Consider the following 15,380-nt stretch of genomic DNA (forward strand, 5'->3'; position numbering starts at 1 on the left):
CAAGATAACTTAGTATATTTGTATATAATTAAAAAATGGACTAATTATCCATAAAACTACTGAACAACTATTAATAATTATGAACATTGGTAAAGTTGTACAATATTAAAAAACTAAAATTATATATAACTTTTTTTTCTCAATAAAAGCATTAAATTGTCATTATAAAAAAACAGTCATTACAAAAATCAATCCAATGGATCCAGGTATCAACCAAAACAAGACCTATTATATTCAAGGATGAATTCTATTCACATGGTTTTCTAACTCTCTATGCAATGTACATCTCGCTACAATATTTCGTATTATCTTATCTTTTAAATATGGGTTCTTATCTCTTTGTGAAAATATCTTCTCATTCCTACTTCTCCAAATCTCATAAACTGCTTCCGCTATAGCTATTTTCAAAATATGCCACTTCCAAACTTTTATCTTTGTTTCTTTTATCATCCACATTTTCTCTCTATTCCAAATATAAAGATTTCTTCTAATGCCCATCCACATTAGAATGTCTCTCCAAATATGGTTAAGAGCATCACAAGCAAAAAAGAGATGGATCATGGATTCACAATTCTCACAGAAATAACATTTACTAACATTTATAAAACCAAACCTCATTCGTCTATCTTTGATGGAGAGTTTACCATTCAACTTTATATAATTATATCATAAATTTTTTTTTGACGCATACTTGGTATCTCTTGGTGGTTCTTGTAACATCTCATACTTTCTCCAAGATATTATTTAGAATTTACTATTAAAATGCGACTGTTTTTTTTTATAAAATGGAATACTTATAATGAAAACTGAAATAAAATTCGGAAAAAAATGTAGATTTAATAAAATTGAGCAATGGTTCGACAAACTGCTAGCGAAAGAAAATCAGTATCCGCATTTCTAATCGAGTTCAAATGTTAACAATAAGTGAAGTAAAATAGTACAACACAACGACCAATTATTAAATAAAGTGCTAATTTGCAAAAATCTTATTTTTCTTCCTTACGCCCTTCAAGCAACACATTCAATCATACATTTTTTCTTGAGTACCTAAAATGTTAATTGTAAGGGTCAAATTCCATATGCACGTTGAATCATGTTCACCATAAGAAAATGTCATAAAATAGCACAAAACACTTCACCAAAAAAACTATAATTAAAAGTTTTTTTTGTATTATATATATATATATATATATATATATATATATATATATATATATATATATATATATATATATATATATTTGTGTGTGTGTGTGTGTGTTATGAAATGCATGAATCCAAAATGACTAATGAGACATTAACCATCTGTATATGTAAATCCTTTTCAATGGCGGAAGCTGTCCTAAAGTCTCTTGCCACAAAACTCCAAGAAATGTTAATTTGTCACAAAAGCTTATGACAGAAAGGCCTAAAAAGCATCAAACTTTTTATCAAGACATAACAAGTGACTCTACTACAACATTCCACATAATGCATATTTCACTAGGATAACAAGTACATCTTTTATGAAATTGAAAAAGTATAGGCTGAGTATTTTTATGTGTAAGATATGAATTGAGTTAATAAATTTTTATAAAGCTGAAAGTTGAGAGAAAAGACGGACAAAAGTGACACCGATTGAAGTAAACAATAGAGAAAATTATTGGAATGTATATGACTTTTTCAAGGTAAGGAGAATGTTTCTATTTATTAGGTTTATTCAATTCTCACTTAGTCCAAACACCCCAATTTTTAGGAACCAAATTCACTAAGTCAACAATTTAATTGTTTTTCAATTACTAACCCACTAACTACCTATTGCATATATTCTTAAGATCACACACATACAGCTATAAATAAATTTGGGTACCATAATAAAGCACATGCTTATATACTAAGTGCACAAGTAAGCATTTTATATGGTAGTGGACAGTCAACAAGACCAAGGCAATAATCCTAACTAATATTTATATTACGTTATTAAATATTCTAATTTGTCAAGTACCGGTATGTATATTTATATTATAATATTCAAAACAAAATTCAATTTCTATTTATATCTATTAAAACCAATGCAACAAACACCTAACCTTAACTTCTTAAAAAATAATCCACATCATTCGATTAGCTTATGTGTACAACTTCTACTAAACCACTAATCAAAATACCACTATCTGCCAACACCCCATATGATATTCTTTGACTCTTTCCATACTAAAATCCATTTTCTCCCTCTCTAATTTCTCCAAAACCAGGCTAGGAGTGGCAAAACTTAGAGAAATGGAGAGAAACTTATAATTTTGTACCTTAAAGAAAATGGTTTCAAGTACTTCTCAGTAGAATAAGAGAGTAATCAAAGCAATCACTACCCCTGTTGCAAATATCTCAGGAAGTCATTCTGTTCTTGCAAAATTGATTTTGAATTTCTCTAATTATATTTGTCGATTTTGGATTAGTGTTGCATAATTAGTTATGTGTGTGGTTGTTATTGCAGGATTATATTTTGGATTTCTTCCATCACGATTAGATTTTCATCTTCCCACCGTTATGGAAAATTAGATTTTGGAATGTTTTCTTGCAAAATTCTATTCTGGATTTCTCCGACTGGATTGTTGTTCTTGCAGAATTCTACTTTAGATTTCTCCAATATTATGAAATGATTCAAAATCTTCAGAAAAGAACAATGTTAGGGAATAAACAAATTTGTTGCAACATTTTCAATCCCTCTTCTTTCATTCCAAGTAGTTTCATCAAACAATATCAATAAAATGAGTTTAAAAACCATGTATGCTAATCTCATTTAGAAACTTCTTGCATTTGCTCTCTTAACCATAATTATTAAGATCTTCGAAAAAGGTGGTTTGAAATGGATTATAACTGATTTATCGTTGTTAACCCTTCCTAATACTTTAATTCTTGGAATTCCATTGTTGAAAAATATGGATAATGATGAAGTTGTTGTTCTTTTAGCTTAGATTATTATCTTAAAGAGTATGATTGTTTTCTTGTAGAGTTTGATTTGGTACAATTTGTTTTTTTTTTATAGGAATTTAATGTTGTCAAGAACATGCTATATGCACCTTCTTCACAAACTACATAGGTACAAGACAAATCAATTTTGGTTTTCCTTTCTTGCATAATTCTATTTTTATTTCACTAAAATTTTTAAAAAATATAACACATATTACATTTTTATGCCAAATATTAATAGTATCACAAATGGCCAAAGTAAAAAATTACCAGAATGAAATATTTACCTACCTACTAATAATATTATAATAATTTATTTTAAATATAACATAGGAAACAATCGATATGGAAATAATTAAAAGAGATCACTTTCTACCACATTTTATTCAAGTTAATAATTAACTAAATTTATTATTATTGGTAATCAAAATATTTAATGTTAAATTAGAAATAATAAACATAGATATTAAATGTGTTTTAGATTATTATGAATGTTTTTTATTATTATGAGAATTAAATTTAACACCTTTAATAGTTAAAGGCATATGAAATATGTATAATGTATTATATATATTAATCATTAATTCTAATATTAATAGCATTACAAGGGTATAAAAAAGTTACTAAGATAAATATTAAATAAAAACAAATTTTACTACAATTTTTTTTTCATAAACAGTATTTATTAAAATTGATTTATCACCATTTAATTTGAATCAACAAAAATTAATTTTATTCTGTAATAAAAAATAAATTTTACTATCTATAAAAAATAAATTTTATTTGTCACTAATAATAGGGGATGGCCGACAACTTTGAAGACAAAAACAATACAAAACATTATAAAAAGTTATTGAAAACATTAATGTCATAAAATATAATGTCATCATTAAAAAAAATGAATGATAAAATATTTACAATAAATTATATTTAAAGTTGTTCTCAATTAAATTAAATAATGAATATAATAAATATTTAAATTTTGTATTATTAACATTATTACTGAAAATTTTAAAACTCATTGAATTCTATTACATTATACTTTTGATTATCCATATGTAATTTAACTTAATTTTTAATTTTTATTAATAAATAATAAAATAACATCAAATTTACATCTATTTATTTCCTAACGATAATAGAAAGTTATCAATTTCATTTTTGAACTAAATTGAAATATTTATTACCAATAAAGATTTAATAAAAACTTTAATTGGAGTTATAATGAAACAATTACACTACACTTTATTTTAACCATTAATATTATCATTTTAATTTACTATATTATTTTTCAAAAAAAGTATAAATAAAATATTATTTATGAGCACAAATATGTCATAAAGAATTGTAAAAAATTATTGAAAAAATTGATGTCATAAAAGTTAATTTCATCATTAAAAAATGTGATAAAAGTTAAATAATGAATATAATAAATGATTTAATTTTGTATTATTATTTTTTTTATTACAAATTGAAAAATGAATTAGAATAATAAATAAATTATTTTACTTATAAACATTAAAAAAATTTATACATATAATATTTTATCCTACATATTAACAACACATAATAAAATGTTAAAAAAATATAATATTTTATTTTTATTATTTTTTTAATAAAGAAGTGTATTATTATTATTATAAACATTTATATCATTTAAAAAAATATAACTCAGGGAATAATGATAATAAATATAATATACTGTTTTTTAGATCATGAAAGAAAACCAATAAATACATAGACTTGAGTTACACATTATGGTGAATATAATAATAAAAATTTATATTGGTTTAAGGTTTATTATAACTTATAACTCATACATTTTAGAATGGAAGTATATGGTTGTTTAGTTGCATGTTAAATAACTGACTAATTTAATTTTATTATAATTAAGAATTAATTGGATTCTAATTCCAATATAATTTAAAAATAATAATAATTCATTGGTATGACAATCATATTTTACCTGTTTAATAATTAATTTTATGACAATTACCAATTAATTGGATAATTAAATTATATTCAATCAAACGTACATATTTTTTAGTATTACCAGAATTAGTTTTACCACTTTTTTTGGAAAACTTTTAAACCCTTAAAAACCAGAAGCATGGAAAATATGTATAAAATATTATATATATTAATCTTTATCTCAAATATTACTAAAATTTAATATTTTCGATATATATATTTATAATTAAAAAACATTCATAATGAATATTTATTAGAATTCATCCATCCGGCGTAACATATATTTTAGCTATATGAATATTGCTACCTAATGAATACAATATTAAAATTAAATTGATTTGAATCATTAAAACTAATGCTTATTTGTGATATTTATTAAAGAAATCCAATCTTGATAAAATATTGAGAATAAACAATATTTAAAGTTGTTCACAATTAAATTCAATAATATCTGGGTCATAAATATTATATACATACATATATATATATATATATATATATATATATATATATATATATATATATTATATATATATATATATATATATATATATATATATATATATTATATACTAATGAGACATTGACGAGGCGGATATGTAAACCCATTTCAATGAGGAAAGCGGTCATAAAGACTCCTGCCACAAGAAAACTTTACTTTATACCCCTACATTTATTCATGTACCCCAGCATTCTATAAAATATACTAATTTTATCCTTATATATTTTTAATTAATTAATTATTTTATTTTTAAATATTTTTAAAATTTTATTTTATGTACCGGAAGAGTTTACAAAAAGAGTTCTGTTCGTATTTTTCAAGTATTTTTTAAACTTTATTTTGTGTGTAAAGTCTTCCAGTATATAAAAAAAATTAAAAAACTGCTTGAAAAATGAGTACCGAAATTCTCTTGCAAAGTCTTCCGGTACATCAAAATTGAATACCGGAACTCTTTTGCAAAGTCTTCTGGTACACAAAAAAATATTAAAAAAATACTTGAAAAATGACTACCGAAACTCTTTTGTAAAGTCTTCCGGTACACAAAAAATGACTACTGGGACTTTAATATTTTAAAAAATGTTTGAAAAATGACTACGGGAACTCTTTTGCCAAGTCCTTCGGTACACAAAAATTAACTATCGGAACTCTTTGGCAAAGTCTTCCGGTATACAAAAAAATATTAAAAAAAGTTTCAAAAATAACTACCGGTACTCTTTTGTAAAGTCTCCCGGTATACAAAAAAAATTATTTTTTTAAAAAAAATAAAAAAATAAAATAGTTAAAAATATATAAGGATAAAATTTTGTATTTGTGTAAAATGTACGCGTGTAAGGATAAATGTAGGGGTATGAGTTAAAACTTTGCTGCTACAAATGTCTAAAAAACTTTAATTTATCACAAATGATATGTAAACCCGAATATATCTACTATTTTTTTAAGAATTTAACGCATGAATTAATGATAATAAATAAAATAAACTTTTTTTTAAATCATTAAAGATAGTCAATAAATTGATGGACTTAAATTACTTACCTATTTAATTATTGACAATTTTAATTTTGTTATAGTTAAGAATTAATTGGATTTCAATGTCATATTTAGTGGTTAACCCTTGCATAGAATATTCCTTTATTATTATCACCATTTCATTTATTGAGCCGATTAAAATAATAAACATAGGAAAATGTATAGGCTTCAGTCATAGAGAAATGATAGAAGAGAGAAATTCATATACCATAACAAAATATAAAAAATACTTCATGTAAATGAAACATACAAACCAATCAAAGGCTTAAAAATGCATGTTTTTTGGGAACGACTTATGTCATAAATATTCAAGACTCATACTCCACAATTCCACACTATTATTTTGAATTTGTCACCATAGAAACAATTTTAGAAAGAGTTGGAGACAACAATGTTCTTTCTGGTAGTATTATACATAAGTTACCCTACAACAATATAAATTATATTATATAACTATATTCAGGTTTCTTTTCAGACATGATTGGAGTGCTTCATTCTCTTGGACATTAAGAACACATTTACTCATAAGGAAAACCTACAAAAATTCTCAGACTTGAGTTAAGGCTACAAGAGTAAGATTTTAACTATCCATATTTGCTTATTCATATAGTCGTATATAAATTAAGTGTATTAAATTAAAATTAATCTAAACATTATAATAATAATTTATTCATTTATACATATGAATGAAATTGTAAAGGCCATGTTGTGGGAAAAATAGCTATTGAATTTGAAAATTTGATAATAGGTCAATAAAAAAAATGACCATAGTTGCAATCACCTCTACAATAGTGAATGTGTTTAGAGGTAACTATATATTTAAATCTTATATATATATTATATTCATTAAGAAGTATTACCATTTTCACTAATAAACTTAAATTTTTGATCCACCGCTCGATCAACTCAACTTCAACTATTCAGATTTACATCAATCTAGAAAATTCAGAATTCTAAAAAATTAGTGTACCCATTGATTATACTTTATTTGGTTACTAATATTTATTAATTGTCTTTTTATTCTGTATAAACTATACACTCCATCAAATACTTAGCTAGAAATAAAGGAGATTCCTATCATTGAGTTTTAAAATATGTCACCTCAAAAGATAATGACTCAAAATAGAACTACACTACAAAATGTAATGGCAATGACATGAGAGTCAGATATTAAGGTACACTATAAATTTTAATTAAAAAATATTTTGTAAATACAATTATGTTATTTTACTTACCAATTTTTTTAAACTTTTAAATATAGGAAGTTTTCTTCACAATTTCAGTAACTATAAATGAAATTGACGATAGGTTTGGATGGCATTACATTGGATGTGAAAAATGTATGAAGAAACTTCACCAAGAATGCCATGAATTTAGGTGTCCTTCGTCTGAACCACCTTCCAAATACTCTAAATAAAGGTTAGACATTTGCAATCATAAACCATCTTATTAAAAAATTATTATTAATATAAGGTAATGCCGAAATGTTAAAAGTTAAATGTATAAACTTTTTTTTTTGAAAAATGTGCATTGTTTTTATTAAAATTGATAAATAATTTTTTCATTGTTTTTCCAACACAAACTTTCCATTTTTAGACTACTTAACATGTGCCCTTAGGGCACAAGTTAATCACATGTTCAAGATAATATTGAAAGTGTTCCATGAAACCGCTAATGCGAGTTTTTATAAAAAAAAATAATATATATCATAAATAAAATTTTATTTTATTTCAAAGACTTATTTTTACCATATGCACAACCTTCTTTACAACCAGCGCATCACGCAGGTCGTATACTAGTTTACTATCATTTATAAAACCAAAACTCATCGATTTATGATTGGTGGGGAGCATACCATTTTGCTATATATAATTATATCATAAGAAAATATTTGACATATATTTGGTATCTCTTGGTGATTCTTGTAACATCCCATACTTTCCGCAAGATATTGTTCAGAATATACTATTAAAATGCGACTGCTTTTTTATTTCTAAAATGAAATACTTATAATGATAACAAAATAAAATTCAAGAATAAAAGGTAGACTTAATAAATTTGAGCAACAGTTGGAAAAATCTCTAGCGGAAGAAAATCAAGTAAAATAGTGTACCATAACGACCAATAATTAAATAAAGTGTTAATTTGCAAAAATCATGTTTTTTCCCTTACGCACTTCAAGCAACACATTCAATCATAAATTTCACCTAGAGTATCTAAAATGTTAATTGTACGGGTCAAATTCCATATACACATTGAATCATGTTGACCATAACAAAATGTCATAAAATATCACAAAGGTCATAAAGACATTGACAACCCAGATATGTTAACTCATTTAAACGGGGAAGCGGTCATAAAGACTCCTGCCACAAAGGTCTAAAAAAACGTTAATTTATCACAAAGGATATGTAAACCCGAATATGTCTACTATTTTTTTTTAGGAATTTAACACATGAATTAATGACAATAAATAGAATAAACTTTTTTTTTAAAAATCATTAAAGATAATCAATAAATTGATGGACTTGAATTACTTACCTATTTAATTATTGAGAATTTTAATTTTGTTATAATTAAGAATTAATTGGATTTCCATTTCATATTTAGTGGTTTACCCTTGCATATAATATTCATTTATTATCATCACCCTTTCATTCATTGAGCCGATTAAAATAATAAACATAGGAAAATATATACGCTTCAGTCATAAGAAAGGTCATAGGAGCGCATTGTCGTATATAAATAACAATCTCTTAACTTTTTTAATACCACATCCTAACAACTTTCTTAACATCGACCATATTCACTATATATCCATTCGTAGAAATGATTTTGTTAGACGAATAGGTAATAATTTTTTATCTAAAATATTGTGTTTATTGTTCACAAAATATACTTTTATATTCAAAATATTTAACATTATTACTTTTCGTTATAAGTTAATTGATTTTAATATTTTATTGCTATTTTTTTTCTTCAGGGAACTCCTTTACATGTAACGAAAGCCAAATAGCTTATACCACAATTTAGAGAAATGATACAAGAGAAAAATTTATATACCATAAAAAATATAAAAAATACTTCGGGTAAATGAAACATACAAACCAATCAAAGGCTTAAAAATGCATGTTTTTTTGGGAACGACTTATGTCATAAATATTCAAGGCTCATACTCCACAACTCCACACTATTATTTTGAATTTGTTACCATAGAAACAATTTTAGAACGAGTTGGAGATAACAATGTTCTTTCTGGTAGTATTATACATAAGTTACCCCTATAACAATATAAATTGTATTATATAACTATATTCATGTTTCTTTTCAAACATAATTGGAGTGCTTCATTCTCTTGGACATTAAAAACACATTTACTCACAAGGAAAACCTACAAAAATTCTCAGACTTGAGTTAAGGCTATAAGAGTAAGATTTTAACTACTCATACTTGCTTATTCATATATTCGTATATAAATTAAATGTATTAAATTAAAATTAATCTAAACATTATAATCATAATTTATTCATTTTTTCATATGAACGAAATTGTAAAGGCCATGTTGTGGGAAAAAATAGCTATTGAATTTGAAAATTTGATGATAATTCAACCAGAAAAGAATCACAGGTCGATGATACCATGTGAAGATGGACTCTATGCAAATCATGCCATGGAAATGACAAGCTTTTGGCTATGGCTTGGAGAAGAAGAAAGAAAGGCTAACATGCATGCAACGATGAGAAAAGTAGAACCAATGTATTGGTTAATCTTAATCAGTTACATGAGCATTGTTTTGCTTATATATGAAGTAATCTTCAACTAAGTAACCAACTATAGTGTAACTAACTTAGAGTTAAGTTATTTATGTTATGGATGTTAGTTACATCATCATGTAGTTACATCGGCATGTGCATGCGTATGATTTACATTATCATCGTCATTTCTATTATCATTAACAAAATCAATAATAAAAATTCAACTCATCATCCAATTTAATATCACTAGCTTCTATGTAACTCTTAATAGTCTTAATACATTCATATTCTCTGGCATTGAGTCATCATCTTTGTATATCATATTAAACAACTTCCAAATTAAACGTGTTTTATTTTGTGCATTTTTACGGTCATAGAACTCTTTTAATTTATTCAACATTTATGACCTTGATTTTACTTCTTATAATCTTCTTCCTATGGGATAAATATGTTCAAACAAGCTATTCATCTATTTGAATTATTATTAAATAGGTTTTATTTTATATATTATTAATTTAATTTTTTGGTTGATTTTAGTAATTTTTTCTAACTTTACATTATATTTTATTTGAAATATTTTAATGAATTTACTTACTTAATCTTAAAATTTTATTTTTCTTTCATAAATCATTTAAAATATTAGTGGAAGTGGGAGAAATTTTGTAGAATTAAGTTTATAATTGGAGTTATAGATTTTTATGACATCTAATTGCATAATTTAATTATGATTTTAAATCATGGAAGTGAATAAAAAAATGTGAGATAGAAATAAAAGAGAAAAGAGGAACTGCACTAAAGAATATAATTCTAAAGATCGTCACATAAAAAAATTACGACGTGGCATAGGAAAATATAAAAGATATAAGAGTGCACCTGAACATAATCAAAGCCCATCATCAAAGTCATCACATAGGAGTTGTACACTCCTAATTTGTTTTCTAAGATAATAATAGTTATTTATACTTTTTTTGTTTATTTGTCTAGTCTAAAGTAAGAAAATGAAACTATGATGACTAAGGTTGTAGCATAAGTAAAAAATTGAAATTTTAAAAATAAAAAGTGGAGCCCAACAGAAAAACATAACATAAAGAAATATATGTCACACATTATAGAATGTGCTAACATGGAGACAAATTATAATATAGAACTACACGTGCACCATTTGTACACGATTATCTTCAGGATTAGAGCCATCACATAGGAGTTGCACAGCTAGCTGGCCATTTATGCCACCTTTAGTTATTCCAAATATGGAACTTGTCACGTTAATTGAACATAATTGTTTTCCACCACATGCTTTTTCGACCACTGCCACACTATGGCGTGATTCCCATTCACCTACTTGAAATGATCCACAATTTCCTTGTGGATCTCCATAGCTCGCAAACTGGATTTCTGAAATAGTTTTTCCATCAGGGCATTTTAGTTCTAAGGTTTTTCCATAATCTGTTCTTGCACATATAAAATCAATTGCAACTGTTTGAACAGACACATTAAAAGGGCTTCCACCCATTTCCTCAAACAAAACCAACGTGTTACTTTTTGTGTCATTATTTAAGAATGACCTTGGCACATGGTAAAACCTCTGAGATGGTTCTCCACAGCCACTCAAACATTTATCAGCTCCATAATTTCCTCTATAATCACATTTAATATCACATCCATTTTTTTCAGCTACCATTGTAGGCCAATACCTTCCAATACTTTGACCATTAACCCATGCATGTCCTTTTGTAAGGCCTATGAAATCCAAGACTACAGAGTCTTTACCTTCAGGGGTCTTAAAAGTAGTCTTGTACCAAGTCAATGGTTTTCCTATAACAACATTGTTTATGTTCCATTGAACTCCATTTTTAATTTTAGAATCATAGAACCTTCTAGCCTCACCGTTTAATCCAACCTTGTATGACCAACTAGATTTTGATAAATCCATAGTATTACCTGAACTGGTTGCAATGAGTTTCACAGGACCCCCAACAATACCAGTTTCTTTCATATCAAAAGATGCACCATAATGCGCATGACCAACTGTACCACTTAGTAAACTTATAATGTTGGTACCTTGTTTTAATGAAACGATTTTTTCATATGTAAAACGAAGGTTATCATATGTTCCCCACTGTGGGCCAATATATTGTCCATTAACATAGGCATGAAGAACATGGCCTGATGTGTTCACTTGCAAAGTTGCATTACTCCAAGTGGATGTTTCATTGATGAAAACCTTGGTCATGTACCACAAATAATCACTAGCATCAACGGTAACACTCTTTTGCTCTAAAAGTTGAGACGCGTTAAATGTACCTATTGCTTGTAAGGTGTCTTCCACAGGGTCAGATGCCCATGTCCAGATGAGTGAGTTTCCTAATTCTTTAGATAGTTTCTTCACATAAACATTTGTTTGTGCATCAACCTTTGCAGTGTTGAAAACTTCCTTGTTGCAATCTTGGAGAATAGACACTGACCAAGAAGGCACATGGTACTTTCCATCTTGTTGTAGATCAACTTCAACATCCTTAGAATTATGTGAATTACTCAAAAAACAAATTTTTTCTCCAGTGGCATTATTTGCATATGTAGTCAAATATACTGAATCTCCATATTGCTTCTCTGTAACCGTTCCATTAGTGAGAACCTTCTCTCCTAACTTTATGGCGGCATGGAGTTTTTTAAGATGTCCCCATTTTGGTTGGTTCAAGTTACCATATTCATCAAGTGGTGCATCATAGTCATATGCTGTAATAATATATGGACCACCCGCAGTTCTTCCAAAATTTGTTCCTCCATGGTACATGTAGTAGTTTTGGAGGACACCACCGTTTTGAAAAAAACGTGCAACTGAAAATGCTACATCTTCAGCAGTTCTGTGTGGCTTCCTTTCACCCCATTTTTGGAACCAGCCAACCCAATTCTCTGTAAACATTTTGGGGCTTTTAGGATTGTTTGGCTTGAAATTATCACAATAATAACCATTGCATGTGTTGATAATAGGTGATGGAGCATTGTTTTGCTTGCACATGATCCATGGGACGCCGACATTTTGAGCTAAAGCCATCTGGGCACACCATTTAATGTATGCATTCCCATCTTCTCCATAATTAGTTATGACATCTCCATATTCATTCTCAATTTGAGCTAAAATAATTGGCCCCCCTTGTGGTGCAAACAATCCAGCTTCTTTGCACAAGGTCACAATCTTTGTTGTGAATATTTTCATTTCCTCCTTAAAAACTACATTGTCAGTCCTTAGTTGAATCCCTGGCAAGTTGTGTAACCACATTGGGAAACCTCCATAGTTCCATTCAGCACAAACATAAGGACCAATTCGAAGCACAACATAAAGACCTTCTTCATGAACATTTTTTAGAAACTTGATGAAGTCTAGATTTTCAGAAAAATCATATTGGCGGCGAATAGGTTCGTGAAGGTCCCAAAATATATATGTTTCGATGGCATCAAGACCACCATCTTTTGCTTTCTTAATAAGATCTGGCCACATTTGGGAAGTGCTGCGTGGGTAGTGGATTGCACCAGATATTATTATTCGTCGTTCTCCATTGATGATAATGGCATTTGTATCATATTCAACCGTTGTTGCAAATGAGAAAGCACACAACAAAATGAACATACAATAAAAAAGAGCCCAATCCTGGGATTAAACATATTGTTTTGTTCTCCAAAAAAATATTATTGTGTATTGTTTAAAATCAACAGGTTTTTATAGGCACAATTTATTATTTTATTATCCTATTTTTAGTTTATTTGTAAGCCATGTATAAAATCTATCCAATTTGCTAAGATAGATATTTGGGTATAATTAACTTTCCTCCATAACTTAAATTGGTCTTTCGGTTATAAATTATGAATTGTCATTTTCTATTGTGAAAGTTTCTTTTGTAAAATATAAAATAACAGTTGGCTAAAAGATCTTATCTTCATTACATATTAGCTAGCCATCTTATGTTTTGTACTCCTAAAAAAATCATATTAGCAACACACATCCAATTCCGATTATCATAAAAAAATACAAACAATCTTTTAATAGTTTTTTAACAATAACAATATTTTCTAAAAAACATAATTTTCAATTTCATAAAGTATTAAAATTTTCAAATAATATCTAGAATTAGAAATTAAAATTACAAAAATAAATTTAAGTAATTTAAAGAAGTTGTGATTTATTCACAAGATAACTTAGTATATTTGTATATAATTAAAAAATGGACTAATTATCCATAAAACTACTGAACAACTATTAATAATTATGAACATTGGTAAAGTTGTACAATATTAAAAAACTAAAATTATATATAACTTTTTTTTTCTCAATAAAAGCATTAAATTGTCATTATAAAAAAACAGTCATTACAAAAATCAATCCAATGGATCCAGGTATCAACCAAAACAAGACCTATTATATTCAAGGATGAATTCTATTCACATGGTTTTCTAACTCTCTATGCAATGTACATCTCGCTACAATATTTCGTATTATCTTATCTTTTAAATATGGGTTCTTATCTCTTGTGAAAATATCTTCTCATTCCTACTTCTCCAAATCTCATAAACTGCTTCCGCTATAGCTATTTTCAAAATATGCCACTTCCAAACTTTTATCTTTGTTTCTTTTATCATCCACATTTTCTCTCTATTCCAAATATAAAGATTTCTTCTAATGCCCATCCACATTAGAATGTCTCTCCAAATATGGTTAAGAGCATCACAAGCAAAAAAGAGATGGATCATGGATTCACAATTCTCACAGAAATAACATTTACTCACATTTATAAAACCAAACCGCATCTCGTCTTGTATCTCTTGATGGAGAGTTTACCAAATTAGATTTAATAAATTGAGCAATGGTTCGACAAACTGCTAGCGAAAGAAAAATCAGTATCCGCATTTCTAATCGAGTTCAAAGTAACAATAAGTGAAGTAAAATAGTACAACACAACGACCAATATTAAATAAAGTGCTAATTTGCAAAAATCTTAGTTTTCTTCCTTACGCCCTTCAAGCAACACATTCAATCATGACATTTTTTCTTGAGTACCGAAAATGTTAATTGTAAGGGTCAAATTCCATATGCACGTTGAATCATGTTCACCATAAGAAAATGTCATAAAATAGCACAAAACACTTCACCAAAAAAACTATAATTAAAAGTTTTTTTTGTA

At 27.0% G+C, this 15,380-nt stretch overlaps 1 protein-coding gene across 1 annotated transcript; it reads right to left on the reverse strand.

Moving 5' to 3' along the window:
* Positions 1-11,348: 11,348 nt before the first annotated feature.
* Positions 11,349-13,831, reverse strand: LOC127114588 (beta-galactosidase 7-like). The gene has a single exon (XM_051046641.1). It carries the CDS (start codon positions 13,829-13,831, stop codon positions 11,351-11,353), a length of 2,481 nt encoding a protein of 826 aa, XP_050902598.1. The 3' UTR covers positions 11,349-11,350.
* Positions 13,832-15,380: the final 1,549 nt, after the last annotated feature.

Source organism: Lathyrus oleraceus, unplaced genomic scaffold (genome assembly GCF_024323335.1).
Source record: "Lathyrus oleraceus cultivar Zhongwan6 unplaced genomic scaffold, CAAS_Psat_ZW6_1.0 chrUn0618, whole genome shotgun sequence".
NCBI classification, from domain to species: Eukaryota; Viridiplantae; Streptophyta; class Magnoliopsida; order Fabales; family Fabaceae; genus Lathyrus; species Lathyrus oleraceus.